Source organism: Xiphias gladius, chromosome 17 (genome assembly GCF_016859285.1).
Source record: "Xiphias gladius isolate SHS-SW01 ecotype Sanya breed wild chromosome 17, ASM1685928v1, whole genome shotgun sequence".
Lineage (NCBI taxonomy): Eukaryota > Metazoa > Chordata > Actinopteri > Istiophoriformes > Xiphiidae > Xiphias > Xiphias gladius.
In genome coordinates this window covers 21,918,728-21,938,265 of record NC_053416.1, presented here as the reverse complement: position 1 = coordinate 21,938,265, position 19,538 = coordinate 21,918,728, and the positions used below count along the sequence as shown (strand labels likewise).

General features: G+C 38.8%; 2 protein-coding genes across 5 annotated transcripts in view; one reads left to right on the top strand and one right to left on the bottom strand.

The window, feature by feature from the left end:
• On the bottom strand, nt 1–8,348 carry hpda (4-hydroxyphenylpyruvate dioxygenase a). Of its 2 annotated transcripts, XR_005709225.1 has the most exons (16): nt 8,175–8,348; nt 8,045–8,072; nt 7,799–7,825; nt 7,407–7,469; nt 6,719–6,823; nt 6,546–6,588; nt 6,371–6,453; nt 5,144–5,233; nt 4,944–5,050; nt 3,879–3,956; nt 3,450–3,612; nt 3,061–3,132; nt 2,781–2,903; nt 2,574–2,690; nt 1,638–1,887; nt 1–601 (listed from the first exon to the last, which is right to left on the bottom strand). XR_005709225.1 is itself a non-coding variant. In XM_040150199.1 (15 exons), the coding sequence occupies exons 2-15, from the start codon at nt 8,045–8,047 to the stop codon at nt 1,774–1,776; spliced, it is 1,188 nt and encodes a 395-aa protein (XP_040006133.1). In that variant the 5' UTR covers nt 8,048–8,072; nt 8,175–8,348; the 3' UTR covers nt 1,273–1,773. The 2 variants fall into 2 exon arrangements, 1 of the variants encoding a protein (XP_040006133.1); XM_040150199.1 differs by lacking the exon at nt 1–601 and having other exon boundaries at nt 1,273–1,887.
• A 1,440-nt stretch (nt 8,349–9,788) lies between these two features.
• mtmr4 (myotubularin related protein 4) overlaps nt 9,789–19,538 on the top strand; it is a 42,504-nt gene continuing 32,754 nt past the window's right edge. For 2 of the 3 annotated variants that reach the window (XM_040150157.1, XM_040150156.1), the window contains exons 1-2: nt 9,789–9,879; nt 16,128–16,228. In XM_040150157.1, coding sequence (XP_040006091.1) covers nt 16,226–16,228 — 3 coding nt within the window. In that variant the 5' untranslated portion in view covers nt 9,789–9,879; nt 16,128–16,225. Of the gene's footprint in view, nt 9,880–14,938; nt 15,093–16,127; nt 16,229–19,538 lie in introns of those variants that run through there. The other variant, XM_040150155.1, reaches the window with a different exon arrangement.

Below are 19,538 nucleotides of genomic sequence, written 5' to 3'. Positions count from 1 at the left end.
ATATAATAGAACATTTCAATATAGTGACATGTCACTAATATATTTATTTACTAATATATTTATCCAGTTTGTCCAGGTTTTAAAGAGTGGTTTCTGTATAGACTGAATTTTCCTATATGGAAACTGACCAGTGCCATCACAGATGTATCAACCTGTCTTCATTCCAAGTATATGCAAATAAATTATTTTGAAATAAAACCTCTGTGTCGAGTGCATTTTTCTACAGGAGAATCCAGTGAAACACTCGTGTTAAAAATGAGTTGTGCTTTTGTTCCCGTCTAGTAAGGAATAGTTCACCTACAGTTACCCCACATAGCTTAAAATCAGTTCCATTCGAACTATTAAAGATAACTGGCCCATTTTATAAGACCCTGGAATAATTCAGGGAACATGTATTGGATTTCTTTAAACACAAGGAACACAAAGCAAATTGAACACATGTTGGATATAATTATGCATTATAGGCTTCAATCATTCACAGAACTTCAAAACAAATTCACACTTAAAAATCAGGAATTTTTCAGATACCTACAGCAAAAATTGGATTACTCAAAACTTTGATTTACAGTATAATTTGGTGGCAGGACCCTTTGAGGAGGTTCTATTTAGAGAAGGGGAAAAGAAAGAATAGGTTGAGTGTATAATATTCTGTTTGATGGAAAATCTAACATTATTAACTGCAAAAGTTGTATGATAACTGGAGTAAGGATTTTAAAGTAATACAAAATGTAAACAAGTGCTTATATTTCACTAAGAGCATTAACACTAATGAAACACTAATGTGCACTGTAAACTCATGGCATGCTGTGACCTCACTGACAGTACTGTCCTCATTTTTACATTATAAAGCAACAGGAACACTCTTCTGGCTAAGAGTCAAGTAGGACTTTTGTAATTATTTGATCTCAAACTTAGTGTGATGTGCTACAGATAGAGGAACCTTGATGGTTGTGACCTATAAACCCTAGTGTCAAGGTTGAAAAAAGACATTGATGTGTCTTACATGGCCCAGTAAGTTTCACTGGTGACTCGAGTGGCATAGAGCATTGTAGATAATGACAAAATTTACATTTTGACTTGAAATATTACTTAAAGTCATAAGTTTCAGTAATAAAGATGCAATAAAGATCCCTGCATTTAAAAATATTGTGTTTAAAGAATAGCTTGTTATTAAAGGAGTAGCTTGACATTTTGGGAAATACATTTATTTGCTTTCTTAATGAGAGTTGGACGAGAAGATTGATACCACTCTCATGTCTGTACAGTAAATAGGAAGCTACAACCAGCAGCCGGTTAGCTTGGCTTAGCACAAAGACTGGAAACGGGGCAAACAGCTAGCCTGGCCCTATCAAAAGGTAAAAAATCCCACCTACCAGCTGCTCCAGAGAAATAAGTGTAACAAGAGAAGCGAAAAAATTGTTTTTTTAAACCTTTGCTTAGTATTTACTGTGGAGACATGAGACTCTCAGCAAGATATCGAATAAGCCACATTTCCCAAAATGTCAAGCTACTCCTTTAATAACTGTACCCCTGTTTCCCAAACAGACATGACAACTTGCAAGAACATAAGTTTCTTTATTTAACCGTACAGCATGAAATCTACTGGCATCTTAAAGCATATCTGATAGCACTTGCACCTTGTCACACGAAGATATTCAGCTCTTCATATGCGTGTTTGATATACTGTTGTGGTGGTGGGTGTCGTTGATTGCCTCTGAAATGTGCAGCCATATATAACAGTCTAAGTGTGGTTTGGCAGCAGCAGTGTGAGGATCAGTAGAAGGCATTGGCCTGCCCTTCGGGTGTCAGCACAGTGAGGTTGCCCCTGGCGTCTTGGTCCTTCTCAATGGCCTCAAAGAGAGACTTGAAGTTTCCTGCCCCAAAGCCCTGGAACGAGAACAGACACACACAGATGGCTGATTACCCAAAGATGGGTGCCGTTTGTTATGGCTCTGGGGATCTTCTCTCAGACACCGTTTGGGGTGTTCAGTTCTTTGATGTTGGATCACAAGCAGCAGATAAATATTCTCGCAGGGTTCAAAACATCCACTCTGCTCTGACAGGGCGCTGCACTCGTCGGCAGCTCGCCAATCAATCATGTGAATATTTTCATAGATAATGAAAAGATCAAGTGCTGGTCGTTGCTCCAAAATATTCTTTGCTGTGGTTCTGATTCAGTTTCTCACTTTCATGCAATGTATCCACATCTGTTAAAATTTCTGGAGAGTGCCTGTTCTGACAAGCAGAATGGGTGCTAGCTGTTATAAATTAAGTGCCACAGGGTGCAACCCAATCCAAAGATCCCCCTAGCTGTGAAGCATTGAGCCTTTTAATCTGTACCTGTGATGGATTTACCGAGCTTTTAAAAGTGGGCTACTGTTATACTGTTCACACTGGGTGGGAGCTGTAAACAGGTGTTCAGGCGGCTCTGTCTCGGCTTCTTAAACGATTCCACAGGCCTGTAAATCCCACCAGTGAGGGGTGGATCATAGCAAAGACATAAACGCTAAAAGATTTCCCTCAGCTTAACAGCTATATCAGTAGACTGCCTAACTGGCTAACTGGCCACTTACAAAGTGGTTGTTCCGCTGAATGACCTCCAAGAAAAGGGTTGGTCTGTCCTGCAACGGCTTGGTAAAGATTTGGAGGAGATAGCCTTTGTCATCGAAGTCAACTAAGATTTTCAGTTCCTTAAAAGGAAACACAGATAGTATGTTTTAGTAAACAAGTAAAAAGGCTGTACGTGATTTCACACTTGCTGAAATACTACGTCTCCTCACCTGTAAACGGTCGAGGTCCTCCTTCACCTTGATCTTGGCGGTTTGGAGTTTCTCCCGCAGGGTGTCGTAGTACGTGTCAGGTGCTGAGAGGAACTCCATCCCTCGGGCTCGCAGATTCACTATCTGTTTTAAGACAAAAACAGGAAAAAGAAAAAAATAAGAAGCAGGTTATAAAACTTGCCTTTACTTGTAGATTTAGGGAGGTTGTGCAAAGATGAAGCCGAAGTCTGTAGCTGCAGTAACTAGGAATTTTGATGATAACTGAACATGGGAGACTCACAGCCTGGATAATGTTCGACGTGTTGAGGGCGATGTGCTGAACACCTGGTCCCCCATTATAGTCCACATATTCCTGTGCAGAGGGAGATGTAAAACATAACATGCACTGAGGCAGGGCTGTAAACCAGGAGGTGTCACAACTTTTAATGTCACAAACCCCAATGAGATGAAATTTGGACCCACAGACCCACAGACCCACAGACTGTATGTGGACTGAATCACTATCACTTAATTGCTCATTTAGAACAACTGGTTCTGTTTGCTGGGGAACCACATTTGGACTCCTGAGGGACAGTTTACAGATAAAACTGCCAAAGTTTGATCTGTAAAGTGCCAAAGAAAAAGATGCTGAGATTGTTGTATTTAAAAAGTGACCTGAAAAAGTCACACCTGGATTTGTGACTTCTTCTTTCCCATGGCAGGTTCATTGATGGGCATCTTGATAGTTTCTTCATAGTTAGTCACCACTATGGACCTCAGTGAACTGTACTGCGTGTGGATCTGCTTGTCATCTATTGACCAGAACCGGTGGAACATCAAACACTTCTGATACCTGGAATTTGGAGAACACAAACAGAAATTTGATGAAATGAACAAGCCAAACCTTATTTGGAACTGAATCCTCCTCCTTCCCTCTTGGTGACTTTGTAACAAAATTTGCTATCGCAGTTTTTTTACAACGGTAATGTTGTGCTGGGGCCAAACTTTTCACCCTGCGAAAGAGGCAGGGTGACTGTTTGAGAGTGTTTACTTGTCCTTTTGCCCCATGTGTCGGCTGTGCCTGTCATGTGTGTACGTGCGCTCAGACAGGAGTCTTACCAGTCTGAAACTGGCACCATTTCTTCATCTGGCTGGTTTCCCACAATGTGATCGATGAAGTTCAAATCTCCTGGTGGACTACAAAGAAAAGAAGGGAAAAAAATGCATGGGTACTTTTCCATAATAGTTCAGGAAAAAAAAGAAGAATACCTGGTACATACAGGTAATGCACTCACCCTCCCTCATTTTTTGTACATTTTTATCTGCCACAAAATTTGATCAAAATATATCTATTTTGTATTTTTGGTTAAAATCTGTGAAGGCCCTGCTTTTTTCAAAAGAAGGTGTCAGGCAAAGAAACATACAAGTTTTTTCAGTGACTGGTTTTGTTTTCAATTACAGACTTCTCCTGTACCATATACAACACTCCAGAAACTGTAATAAAATGTTATCTATCACTGACAATGTCAAATTTCCCTATAAAGCATAAAATCCTGTTAAGATTTATAAAACAACCCGGTAAAAAACTTCCTCACATGTTAAGCCAATTTAGACCTGCAACCAAGTACATTTACTCAACTACTGTTCTTCAGTACAATTTAAAAATAACTAAAATCTAAAAATAACCCAAACACTGAGTGAAAATAAGCATATTTTAGTTTGGATAAGTAATATAAAAATGACACAAACACTGGGTCAAAAAAACAACAACAACCTTGTCTTGGGTTTGATTGGTTACCCGGTGGTTTTCTAACCAATGGGTAAGTTAAGCACATTTTACTGCCATTGCTCCTGCACTTTTACCTAAGAAACATTTTGAATGCAGGACTTATGTGCTTAATGTACTTATGATGGAGCATTTTACACTGTAGCAGCGCTACTTTAACTCTAGTAAAGGATCTGAGTACTTCCTCCACCCCTGAAGAAATTAGAGCCTCATTGTAAGTTCAGCAAGACTAAAGGAGGGGGTATTAAAGAAGAGGTATGTTGTGAAATTTAGAATAGTTTTTTATAAAATATATAATTGTTTGCCACAAATTTACACTAACAGATTTGAAAAAGCCCCAAAATGTATTTTGGTTACATTTTGTAGCACAATAAAATGTTGCTGTGTAAGAGACTCACAGTTTGGCTAACAGAGGATCCCTAAACAGAGGCTCTCTGTAGCTGGGCAGGAAAAGGCCTTTGTAGGGTCCGAGGTATTCAATGAGTGTGTGTGTTGTATCTCCATACTGAGGACAAAGCATTGACACCACAATTATTCGTTTCCAGTTTCGTGCGTGTATTTACATGAGCCTTTCAAATGTGCGTCACTCTTTACGTACCGTTTGAACCACAGCATACTTGACCCTCCCGTGGCTATCCTGCTCCACCCAGGGCTCCTTGACGATTAAAGCTCCTCGCTCCTTAGCTGTCTGTCAGTGGAGTGGATTTGGGATCAGTTTGGAAATACATGAGCATACATCACTGTGTTTTTGTCTGTAGACGGCTCCTGGAAGCCCTCCAGTGGTTGAAGAAAGAATATCTTCCTACACAGTACAGGTTGTGATCTATGACTTTATGTATCTTAGATGATGCCACTGTTGAGCTCTGCATTAAGCCAGGGGCAGCTGTGTTTCTTTGTAGCCACCTGAGTGTCAACAGAGAGAGTTTACCCAAACCTCCAGCCTGACCTTGACTGAGAGTTCAAATGAGCCGTCAGACATCAAGGTTGCACTTTAGTAGAGCCTGTCACAACCCAAGCATGTTTACCCTTATTTCAAAAGACAGAGTGCAACACACACCTTTTAGCCCAACTGATTATGTTAGCTATACTATGATGTGCCTATAGTACAAGGTTTCAGATTATTTTTTGAAATTAAATTTGAACGGTTTAGAGGAACAGTATTGCAGTTCAAATTTTCGTCAACATTAGTAGAAGTGAGTGAATTTGAATGTGACACTATATATATATATATATATATATATATATATATATATAAATCATGATTTTATAATAGGTCAAGATGTTATGTTAAAATAACATAACACGTTGATCCCTGGGGGGAAATTCACAAGCTACCCAGCAACATGTAAAGTAATAAAAATTAGCCCCACCTTTACCATAGCAACATCAATGCACACATTAATGCATCAGTAATTATAATCCAATAATATACATAATTCTGAACAGACCATTCTGCACAATGAGTACTCCTGCTTTTAAGTTTCACTTGATTCTAATACTTTTTTTTGAATTTTGAATGTAGTACTTTTACTTGTAATAGAGTATTTCTTCACCTTGGTATTGATACTTTTATTTAAGTAAAAGATCTTAGTAATTCTGTCACCACTATATATGAATATACAACTGGGTGAAATGGTAAGAACCAAAGTATATCATCATTTCCATGGTTGTCAAATAATATGAAACTATGAAAATCATTTCTGCTTCTTGCAATTAAATTTCAGGCAACTTCTACTTCCTGTTGGGTGTGACCAATTCAAAGCAAACTACAACTAAATCCATCAGCACATCAGCGTCAAACACAGGGCCTCTGTAACAGTGTTACCTTGATTAAGAAGTCACAGTCCTCCACTTGGAAAGCGATGTCTTTGACTCCGTCTCCATGCTTAATCAAGTGTTCTCCCATCTCTGAGAAAAGATAAAACCACGCAGATATGCAGACATGTATATGCTGTGTGTTATGTTCATATAGTCTCAAGTTTTCTGACGAGAAAACTTGCCTTCATTTCCAGGATTTAGCGGAGATTCAAACACAAATATGATCTGTGAGGAGAGAGGGGGGATGGTTGTGTTTGTGTAGAGAACCATAGTCCATAGTTCATACATAAAATGTAAAATCAATGACTTGTGAGTGTTTATCAAGTCCATCAGCAAAGGATGTCATGCTGCATACCTTATCCTGTCTGATGACATGAGACACCACCTCTCGGCTGCCAGTCTCCAGACCTTTATAGGCCAAAGACTCAAAACCCATCTTATCGCAGTAGAACGAGGCTGCCTGCAAAGTGATCAGACTGAATTTAATGCAAAGACCATCGCTGATGAACCTTAACAAAGTGATACACACTGTAAAATGTATTGACTGTGGACTGATCAGTCCTGGCTGTGTGTTGCCTGGCTTGTGTGCGGAGCCAGAATGATCAAATAAACTAAGAAAGTCTGAGAAGCAGGTGGGTTTGTAGTTGCAGATTCATTTTCTGCCAATCGACATCAATTAATTGATTCATTGTTTCAGCTATAAAATGCGGACTGTAACTGTTCTTCAGAAAATGAATGTCAAATTGAGGCTGGAAGTTCCAGAGGCTGGAGATTAAGCAACTCATGGTCATTTAAACTGTATATGGAGAATAAATGTACAATTATTATCTAGTTAATAAAGCAAATCCTGTGAATACTGAAATTAGTACAATTCTTCAAATACAATATATTTTTAAATCTAATTTTGTGTCTAAAAAGTTTATCCAAAACCAAATATGAATAATGTGGCAGAAAATTAGATGTGCTTTGACGGTTGCTGAGATCATGAAAATGACAGAGATGACAAACAATTTGAACCTTTAGTCATGTGTTTGCATACTGACCTGTTTAGCATTGCCGACCCAGAAGGTGACATGATGAAACCTGACAAACCTTCCCCTTGCATGCTAAAAGGCAAATGTACAACAAATGAATGGGTGGATAGTAAAAAAAAAAAATCAACCATAGTATGGAACATTTCAAAATAATCACACTGGTGAGAAACAATAACATCATAACTAATTTAGTTTTTCTGTTTTGGAGGAATTTTCTCTGAAATTTCATATTAGCTTTAGGTTTAAAATGATTTATTTATTCCTGCAACATTCAGCCACTCATCTATGATTCAGTCCTTCATCTGCAGAACCAAAAGTACTGTTAAGTGCACACATCAAACTATTTCACACATCTGACTCTTGTCTAAAAAAAGAATCTTCGGAGGCAGATTTATTCTTACCTTCTCCCCTTTATCTGTGTAGCTTGTCTAAAAGAAAGAAAAGATATAAATCATCAAAACTTAACCAGCAACTGCTCGGATTAATCTGCAGTCCAGAGGCTCAGATTTCTAATGTGACTCCATTGGTGCGTAGCCACTGAATATCCAATTATTTCCTCAGCTACTCAGCTGTGAAAACGTCTAATGTCCCACATCTGAGAGCACCTGCTCATCAAAACTGATTCTGATAATGGTGAAATATCTTACCATGCTGTGATTATAGATGGGACACAATCTAGAGAAAAGACAGATCAAAATCAGTATCTGCCCCAACGGCGTGTAGATAAGTACTGACCTGATGACCAACTGTGATTGGTCCTTTGGGATCTACACCCACCTGTCCACCTCCTCTCTTCCTGCTGTAGTTGAGCTCAAAAGCTCAACAGCGGTGGCCCATGTTATGTTCCAGTGTCCAATCAGTCCTCAGAGCCTCCATTATCATTGACACATTATCCTCATCTTAGGGAAAATAATGAAATACAGACACTACATTGAAGCTGGCCTGGGTTGTTTTGCCTGAGATACTTAATATACCTCTCAAGTGAACATGCAGTAAAGTGCAGCTGAAGAACGTTTTATGTAATACAACAGAGGCTCATTAAAGCATGAAACAAACATGGTGCACCCAGAATGTGAAGAATGGAACTGGGAGTGCTGCACTGAGGCAAAATTTGGAAGTAGTAGTGTTGAGGGTACAAAATGAGAGCTACTCCTGACCTACACCGGATCAGACCTTCTCCCTCCCTGGTTTTGGCTCTCCACCACCAGAGGGAGCAATATTGTCTGATATAAGCACCATAAAGAGAAATAGATCAGCAATCCGTTCACTGTATGGTTAGTATGTACAAGAGCATATGAACTGATTGAATTTACCCCTGTGAACTACCTATTTTCATAATTAATCATGAATGAGTATACATCTTATTAAGTTCCTGGGATCTTGAGTTAAACATAATCTAGCACTTTTTCAACTAGAACATCACCATAAATGGCAAATAAAAAACCCTGATAACCGGATTTGAGCTTAAAAAAACATTCACATTAAGGGAATCTTTTTTTTTTTTTACCTAGCTGTGCAGGGGGAAATGCCACAGGACTGGCAAAAACATAGGGATGAGGTGAGCTGTTGTGTGGCTGTTGACTGGTATTGGAGAGCTCATGAGTTCAGGTCCAGACTGTTCCAGACAAACAAAAATAGTGTCTGGCCCTAGCTACAGTACTGTAAACTGCATGGGCATGTCAGATGTACGTCTACATGCATTCCACTTTCTGGGTCAGGGAGCTTCATGAGAACAACAATCAGGCAAAGATATCTTAGTCCGACCAACAGCCAAAACCCAGAGATATTTCATTTACAATGATAGATAACATTTTTTTTTTTTTAAACAAAACTTTATATTTTTGCTTGTTAGTTGACTTTTGACAGTCAATTGATAATCAAAATGATTGAATTAATTTTCTGTCTGTCCATTAATCGACCAATGGTTTCAGCTTTAGATCAGTGCTCTCTAAGCAGAGGAGGTCAGGCTGGCTTGATCTGCAACAAATTAGCCCTTAAAACACATTGTCCGTTTGCTGTGACCTTTTAAAAGTTATTTCCACTTCCCTTTCATGCTTCTGTCTTTTAGTTTCGTTTTCTTGCTGCTTATTATAGGAGTTCTTTATTTCAGTTTTGAAAAATGAGACTGATTAATAAGATTTTTTTTTTTTTACCACCCTGCTGGCCTATTACTGATATAACTACGTGTGCCTGTGCGCATTTACAGTGCTGTGTATGTGTGTATCCAGTTTGTGCCGCGCTGTGATTTTCTATTGGTGCGCTTCAGGAGTTCGGTGGCACTTGATTGGTTTTGCTGTGGGTGTGTGCGAGTCACTTGCTTGACTGTTGTTGACGTTCATTGGCCGGTACGGATTCTTAAGCGCCATTGGTCTAGGATATTTAGTTCCCTCCCTGACAATTGGTTAGCGTGAAAGTCATCGCACAAGAATGCGGAAGTCGTGTTGTCTACTGAGTCACCGTTGTGTCAGCTGATTCTTTCTGAGTGAGTAACTCGATTTAATTTTTGAAATTAGATAACTTGTAAATAACGTATTGGATGTGACATGTTCTCAGGTTGTCAGACTTGTGTTGGACGTGAGAGCTTTGAGCCGTTTTGTCGTTTTCTGTTGGAAACTCAGCGAATTTTACACACCAGCTTCTAGTAGTGGTGCTATCCGGTAGCTAGCATGATGCTAACGTTTGCAAACAGTGCTCAGACACACACTCACACACATTCACACACACTTTCGGTTTGACAACCAGTCGCCTCCTATCACAGGACCAGTCTGTAGTGAGGCTGTCGTCCACTTTCACTTTCAGCATACATATCTTTAAACTTTATTCCTGTAATGACTGGTTCACACCTGTTGTGTCTTCAGGAGTCAGAAAGCACCTGTTATTCACGGCTCAGAGGAAGCTAACAGAGATTGATGGAAATTTCTAGATGGGTTGTTATTTGGCCAAAGGAAAGCACCCTGGAGTTCCCCACTGGACTGGAAATTCATTCTGTACTTACGAGGTTTTGGAAAAGTCATCTCATCGCTATTATTATCTCACTAAAGGCTTCATTTACAGTTGTTTTCAGTATTTCTCCTTATTATGTAACATCTCTGATGCCTAAACTGTGCGTAATATGTAGGCTTTGCCAGTTTTTTAATAACGGCAGTGTCAATAAAGCTAAGTGGAGAGGAACAAGGCATCCAATTTTACTTACTAAGATTTAAATGTTTGCAACTAGCCGGTTAATTGCTGATTATTTTCTTGGTTAATCAAATGCCCATCTCAATTTCTTAAAGCACCATGTGATTCCAACAGAGTGTTTTAATTAATTAATTTCTTGCTCGTCCAACAAAGAATCGAGAAGCTGGAGTTAGGTATTTAGACATTTATTGTAATCACCAATGGATTGTTTGGTCATATCATCAAAGTAAAGCTTTTAATTTTTATAATTAAAAGGTCACATTGCGAGAGAATGCATGCAAATGGAAAGAAGCAGGATGTACACATTAAACATGACTGAAGCTAAATTAACTAAATGAAGACAAGAATTACTTTTGTCTATTATGTTTTTATGAAACATTTTTACATACTCTCTGCCAGTTAGTTAGGTACACCTATTTCAAACTAATGCAGTCTAATATTTGAATAGCTCCTCAGTAAATTCTAGCTTTTATGAAGGTTATGATGTTCAGAATAATGTAGTTTATGTTGCTGTATAATGGTACTGCATCACGCTGTCACACACACTGTATATATCAACAGCCTCGAAAATGATCGGGAAGTTGAATCAGCACCTCTCTAAAACATTTGCAACATGTCAACTTGGCTGGATATTGAAGCTTCGCTGTGTAAGTGCCTTCTCCCAAACCTATTCTTTTTAGGACATCTGAAATCAGTCAAAGATTCCAATAATCCAATAACAATTAGTACAGTTAAGGCTTGGAGGGCATACAACGTATTGAAGGACGATGCAGGTTCACATCCACTCTTACTCCAGTCATTAATAATCCTGACTGCCAGGTGTCTTAGATTCAGGTTTCAAACATTGGGGATTGAAAGGTTTCTCTTCTATTGGGGCCCTCTTAGAGGATGGAGTCCACATGACCTTTAATCAGAAATATGACGTATTTCTTTTTCGGTTCTTTCAGATACTAGATTATATTAAGAAAAAAACCTCCCTGTTAACTGATTTTCATGTGTCTGGTATTGAAAAATTGATGTTTTATACTGCGGGAGATACATTAATCAGTGTCTTATGTAATATTCGGAGGAATTTTTTTGGCCGCTGGTCCTGGGGAGCTGGAATAGACCAGGGAGAAGGAACTGGGTGTAGATGTTACAGAGGATATGTGGGATGATATCTGGAACAATACCACCCCCCCCCAAGAAAAAAAACAATCTGTAACTGAACTAGGGCATTACAACTCAAAATATTGCATATAGTGCATTTATCAACTGACCGCCTCTCCGAATTTAAGCCCACACCTCCCCATCGTATTTTACATGTAAAATAAATACTGGCAGTATTACACATCTTCTTTGGTCCTGAACCAAATTACAAAAAATACTGGGAAGCTGTCCTGTATGAAATTCAAAATATGTTAGGAATTGAGCTTGAACTTGGTCCCGTATCACTTCTCCCTGGTCTCCCTGGTGGGCACATTACTGGTGGGCACATTACTAATGTAAATCATAGAAAACTGTTTAATGTCCTGACATTCGACAGTTTTACTTCAGTGGATCTCCTGTAAGGTTCCCACGATCTCTGGCTGGAATAGGATAATAATGGAACAAATCCCGCTGGACCTCCTGGTTTGCCTAGTAGACTCTAAGACAGCTAACATCACTAAAATGTGGAAACCGTTTCTTGAATATGTAAATGTGAATGTATCTGCCATTTTATCTAGAGCTTTTATATAAACTCTATGAGATGCTAAGGACCAACTATGGTTGTGGTTGTTTTTTAATTTAAAAATTAATTTAAAAAAACAGTTGCAACATATTCTGAATATTAGAACCGTCATGAAAGTAGGATTTATTGTAGGACTGCTGTATCAGACTGCGTTAGTTTTATGTGGTAATTTATTTATTTGCTATTAGGGCTTATAGTCATTTGAATAGTCTGTCTCCTTGTTCTGTCTTCAGTTTTATTTCCTTCACCATTTGCTTCACTGGATTTTTCACACCCTGATATGTGCCATTTTCTCCTAAATCTGCAACTGACCTCTCTAAAGAGCTGATAGACATTAACACTCAGTCTTGAAGGATGAAGTCTGGAGTTCATGGCTATATTTCAAGCTTTTTAATAAGGTTCAGCAGCTAAAGTTTAGACAAAAAGCATGTCTTCATCAGAGGGTATTACAGCTTCTACCATTTTCTTAGCCTAGAAAGAATTAGGCTCACAGCAACACATGGATTGCACCAATGAACCTGTGAGACTGGCTGAACAATATACTCTGGTAACTGATTAGGGCTGGGTACTGGCCTAAATGTGTCCATAGCATTAAGTATTGAAAGTAACAAAAGCTTGCATTGACCGCTTGCCTATATTCTTACGCCTCTTTTGTTTTTGCCACTTTTAGAATATATTTTATTTAGGAAAGTAATTATAGGGCTTGAGAAAGACAACACATTCCTTTTTGAGAGGTTTGTGCTCTTTTGTTAAATGTAAAGAAGGGAAACAATTTTGAAGAGAAACATGTTTATAACCCTCAAAGTAAGGTATCAAAAAACATAAAGCTTTGATACCAACTACCCAGCCTCAGGTATTGGATCAGTACTAGCATAGAAACGTTTCAGACGATACCCAGCCCCATGACTGATATTGATGAAATCACTGTTGCCTTTTGTGAATCCTTCATTGAGCAGAAAGCAGCAAGGGGAATTATCACACAATAGTTTTTAACAAGCCAACAAGGCCTTACACTTGAGAGTAATTTACTGTTTAATGAACCAGTGTCATGTGCAGAACACAGCAGTCACAATGACAATGTACCTGAAGGCAGCATTTAACATGGATGAGCATGCACTATACTGAGGAGGGTGTAGTAGGTACCTAGAGTTAATAGTAACATTTTTCTCTTCACATTTTTATACACAATTATAAACCCTACTGTATGTAAAATCTCAGTTTTGGTTTCCTGACGAGACACAGAATTGTGTTTAAAATTATACCACACTGTACATATGACAACACCCAAGCTGCAGTTTCTGGTGTATTACTTATTTTCACAAGAATATCTTATAAACTAGTGTCAGCTTGAGAGGGGAGATGTCACGGCACAGATGTGATCAGTTTTTCAATTACAATCTCTGTTCTTTTGTCAGATAAAAGTTCCTAAGAATCTTGGTAAAAGCAGAATGATTGCAAATGGGCTGTCAAATCTGTGCACCATGTCATGCTTTGTGTTTTCATATGTTGAAAGAGTGAATGAAGGGAAGAAATGTTTGATTATACTTTAGACATAGTGATCTCTTGCACAGGTTAATCCACCCAATTGTGTACCTGCCTAGATGGGGGAAAAAATAGCTATGCTATTCACAAAATTTGGTAAATGGTGCCAGAGCAGTTTTTTTGGAAATAAATGTTTTTTGCTTCCGTTGAAAACACAGAGGGTTACTAATAACGTGCACTAATTGGATGGCGAGATGTAATATGCAGAATTGCACTGGAGCTCTACAGAGCTTTTGGCTACTTTTGGTTCGTTGTTTTGGTTTTACAGAGCACAATGTACTGCATGGTTCAGTGTCACATCTCTCATCAGCCCAGTTTCTAGCAGCAGCAGGCAGCTGTTTTTAGCAAACAAGCTCTGATAGACCCTCTACAAACTACCTGCCCAGCACCAAACTGCAAACAGAGTGTGCAACTAGCATGTGAACACCTACCTAAAGGACTAGATATTTTTCTTGGGGGTTGGTTTAGTCAAAATCTGAGCTAAAAGGACAGTGATTATTGGACTTACATTCATCAGGTGGCCAGAAACACAACAACAGGCATTTAGGGCGAAGTAAATTAGCACTTGTTAGCTAAAATGTAAACCATCACAACTTTATAAGGCAATAACATGTCAGGGTGCTGTTGAGTTGTCCTGCCCCCTAATGGCCAAATCATCAATGAATGCAGCTTTAAAAGTTTGCTCTCCTTATTTTTAATTTGATCGTTTCTCTTCTAAATTTGTGTGTGACTTTGTTAATGAAAGGTTATTCATATCAGATCTTTGTTACCTTAAGCCTCATTAAATTAAATTTTTCAGTACACCTTTTGTATAGTTAATCATCTGTCGCTATTTTTGGTGAGTCAGTAGGTGACTCATATTGTAACTTTATGAAAGCAATTATGGCTGCTTGCCTTCCTGTGTTGATTTCTATATTCATGACCGATTAGCGATGAAAGCGATTCCTTTTGATAAAATTGAGTCATGAGTTTACCCTAGGTGGCTGAAATGTAGAGAGTCCGTGCCCTGTAGTATGGCCCCTTTCACTTTGAGAAGCCTGGCACTTAGAGAGTGGGTGGGGAAAAAAGAGTAAGCAATAGAGACAGAGCTAGAGAGAGAGAGAGAGAGAGAGAGAGGGAGGAAGGTATGTCATGCACTGGATTACAACCAGAATGTGTTTGGGAGACAGAGACTACTGGTACTTTGCAAGGCATTGAGCTTTCATTCAAGTTTGAAAAGTAGAGAAGTTTCAGCAAAAAGTTGGATTCAGCACTTTGTGCAGGTAAGAGAAGGTTATGTTGTGAATAGTATTTTGTGAGTTGAGAGTAGTATTTCTTTTTGTGGAGCTGTGTGCAAAAGGGGGTGTGTCTGGAAAAAAAACAAGTGGGGGGAAGTGAATTGACAGCACTGCACAGTGAGAATTTCGATCTAGTTTCAACCTCTTGTAATCAATGTATTGTAGTAAAGTCTGTTTAAACACAATGACTTGAACACTATCTCCATATTTAGTCCAGCTCTCTGTGTGTATGTGTTACTGTCTTTGTAGTAAACTTAAACCAAGTGTCCTCCTTTCCCTCCTGACTGAGCTTGCATATGCACAGGAAGAGAATGCAGTACAATCTCAGTGTTCCTTTTCATACAGTTAGTTAGTGATTCAAGTGTAGCAACGCATTATTCTGTCCAGATATCCAGTGAATGAATTTCAGAAGCTCTTGGTCATGTTGTAAGAAGATCAGGATATCCACCTCAGTGCTTGTTGGTGTGCTGGGTGTGGAGAAGAGTTGTGGAGTTTGCCCATGCCTGTTGTCTGCTTCTCCTGCAGTTATCTGTTTGGCTACTGATAATCTGATGAGGAATGTCGAGTTTGCATTTCCTGTAAATCAGAGTTTCTCCCATAAGGTCAGGTCATCTGATCTGTTCCAAGGTTTCCAATATGGCAACAGACTTCATGCTTGTGCTTGCAGGCCTATCTGCAGCACTGCATGTGTGGAGTGTGTTTCCATCGACTTGACCTGATTTGTAGAGAGTACCTCTCGTCCCAGGCAGCCAGTTTAACCATCACTCTGTAAACCCCCCCCCACAATCTTCTGAGAGCATTTGGAGTGTGCGGATGTGGTCAGTTCTATAAAATGAAAAGTATGTCTATACTCAATATCCTCAACAATTAGACATTTGATAATTTAAGTGCTAGCATTCATTGTGCATGCTGTACTTTAGACCAAAAGGTTTGAAATCCTGCCATTTTACGCAATCACATACACTCCACAACCACCCACACACGCCATGTCTGAAGGTAGTGTGTTTTTTATGTTGGCAGGAGCCGTCGCTGGCACAGCAGAGCCCAGTAGACAGGAGGAGAGGGAGGGATCTGAAGAGGAGCACCCAGACCAACTGTCTAAAGCACTGGCTGGCAGCATGGTGAGCCAATCACACTATTGGGGAAGGGATTGTATATGTTTATATACTGTATACTCTGCTGCAGATCCCTGATTGCTAATAAGCTAGATGCTGCTCTCAAACCCCTAGGTGCTTTCTGAAGGTGAAATGGCAAGTTGGGACTTCTTGACTCTCACACCAGAAATGACACAATACTGTTACACGCCTAAACAATGTGTTAAAACATGTTTAACAACAGAATTCACTTCTCAAACTTATGTCACTGCTTAAACTCGCCACACATGCAGTTTAGGGCGGCGCAGTTAATTGTACTGTACATGTTCATTTAAATAATGTATCCATTTACCAATTCAGACATTCCATTTATTTTTTGTCATACAGTGGTATTCAATATGTGACACTTTATGATATTGGTAGAAATACAGAAACATTGAATTTCACTTAGAACGTCCACTTCATTCATGAAGTAGTCTGAGCTCTTGTTTATTATATGCAGGTGCAATAAAAAAAGTTGTTTTGTTAAATCATGATAAGCAAGACTTATTTGGATAGTGACCAACAGGGCTTTAACCAGGCCAGTTTTTCCATCAAAGAAACATGGGGTTCAGTTCTTACCTCCAGCTTGCTCGTGCATGCCAGCAAACCCATTAGGCCATGTTTTTGGGTAGGAAGCCAGTGAGGGATCACCATTACTGCTGCATTAGCGACTCCTGCTGGTTGTTCGCGGTGCCTGCACAGAGGTAGGGTGGGTTCTTTTGGGATTTACAAATATGCAAATAAATACCTGGATATAACCATTTAGCCATACTCAGCCACTAATCAGGGAATAGTGGAATACCAATTTGAGTGAGTGAAAGTAGATCATCCCCAGGCAGAATCTCTCCATAAGTACTTTTCTCAGTGGGGTCACAGTTTTATGGCACTATTTGTTTCATTCAGGAACATGCTGCTGCTTCAGTAAAATTGCTATGTAGCAGGGAACAGATGTTATATGTCTGATGTAGCTGACTGCCACATGTCTCCTGTACAGCTCTCTGCTGTGCTGTAGTTGAGTGGTGAAAGTGTTGAGTACACACCCTCCCAAGATGACCAAGACATATGTCTCCTACAGTAGGTACTGGATAGAGATCTGTCCTGATTACCCTCTAGTGGATGCTATTGGCTATTCAGTTCTGAGGCAAAACTATGACTAAATGGTTTTTGTATAATGTAACTTAACCATGAAAGTAATTTGTGCAAAAAGATGAGAAAATAATTGTGCTGCTTCAATTTGCTACATGCACTTTTTTTAGAATCTGAGTGTTTCCACAGGAATGCTGACTCTCCGAGGTTGCCGTATGTGAGACAAGCATATGGTTTGTCTAATCATGCTGCAGTTGTGGACCTGAAGGTTAAAATTATACTGAAGCATAGCAAATATAAAATGCAAGATGCAAGACTATTTGTAGTTCACAACTTTACCAACATTTCACATGAGCCATGCAAAATGTTCATTTTATTTTAGAGTAATTATTGAGTATAAGTTGACAGTGACCTGATCAGTGTATAAAGTATATTTGACTGAAGTGCTCCATTCCTCAGAGATTAAGAAATGTGAGTAGATACATGAGGCTTCTCAAATTAAGCATTATATGCATATTCTTCTGCAATTTTAGCATAGAATATCCAAAATATGTTTTGTCCTTTTGCTCTTTTTCTGTGAACTTGTAGAAAATGTACTTCAGCTTTGAGAGATGGGAAGCAGTGACCAGATGAGTGACAAATTCCTCTTGATACTAATGGGCCCAGCTTTTATGGGACAGAAACAGGAAGTGTAACAGGAGAATGTGTGTCCTAAAGTTCTGGTCAGCTGGGTCTACAGAATATCACCATGGCCGCATGCCCAGCTCTCAGCCTTTTTGTGGGACACACGGTCGAGCTCTGGGCTTAATTGATGACAGAGCTGTCGAACAAATGGGCCCTTCTGAGGCATGTAAAATGAGAACACAGACCTCAGTTAGCCCTGTGTTGAAGTTCAGTTTTATGTGTTTCTGAAAAGCATCTTTTCACTGACCCCTCTCCTTGTTTAGTGCGTTGCACTTTGGGTGTGGCTGGGTGAGGTCATAAACTTGCTCTGTTACACATGAGAACACAGACAAACAATGATGTCAGGTGCACTGAACACGCTCTAAAGTACTTGAATCACTGGAAATCAGCAAAACCCATACAGTCCTGGCTGAAATCACTGGCACCTGTGAATTATAAGTAGAGAATTTAGCTTATCTTAAGAAATAAATCCAAATTCTGCAACTGTATAATCAGAATATTGAATAAAACATCCAAAGTTGCTGAACAACAACAACAAAAAAAGCTTTCATATAGTGAAATTTTTAAAAAAAAGTCATAAAATGTATGCTTGACACAATTATTGGCACCCTTTTTGATGAATTTAAATTAGTTTCTCAAACAAAATTAAAAAAACAACAACAAATAAGAGTCACGTGTGTTTAATTTTTATTGTTCATATGACCTGAATTAACCAATGATTGATGGTTGTACTGCATAAATAGGGGTTGATTGTTTCCAGTTTCTTTTTTCACAATGGCAAAGACAGGAGAGCTGTCTGAGAGCATCAGAAATGCTATTATCAAAAAACATAACAATTTCAATGACTACAAGGAAATTGCCAAAGATCTTAAAGTCCCTGTTTCAACAGTGAGTAATGTTATTTAGAAGTTTCACAGTCATAAAACTGTTAAGACAGTTCCAGGACTGTCTTAAGAAGAAACTTCTTAAGAAGAAACTCACATCTAGCAGCACAAAAGAATGGTTGAGAAGGAAAAGTTGGACTACTTTAAACTGGCCATCAATGAGTCCTGACCTAAATCCCATTGAAAACCTTTGGACAGAGCTGAAATCTGCCATTGCAAGAAAGACTCCTGCAAATTTAAAAGAGCTTGAACTCATAGCAATAGAATAGTTGCAGAAACTACCAGCAGAAAGGTGCACGAAGCTTCTAGATGGCTACAAGAAACGTTTAGAGGCTGTAAATGTTGCCAAAGGTTCTGCAACCAAATATTAGTGAAGGGTGCCAATAATTTTCTCTGGGGTACATTTTGTGTCTGTATTATTTCACTATTATGATCACTATTAAGTTTTGTTTTTTGTTTTTTTTTTCATTTTATTTTGTTCAGTAACTTTGGGCGTCTTATTAAAATATATTGATTATACAAAATTGGTTCATGTGCATTTATTTCTGACGATACTCTAAATTCTGTATTTAAAATTCAGGGGTGCTAATAATTTCAAGTAGGACTGTATTTGAAGTTAAGTTAATGTATGATTGACAAAT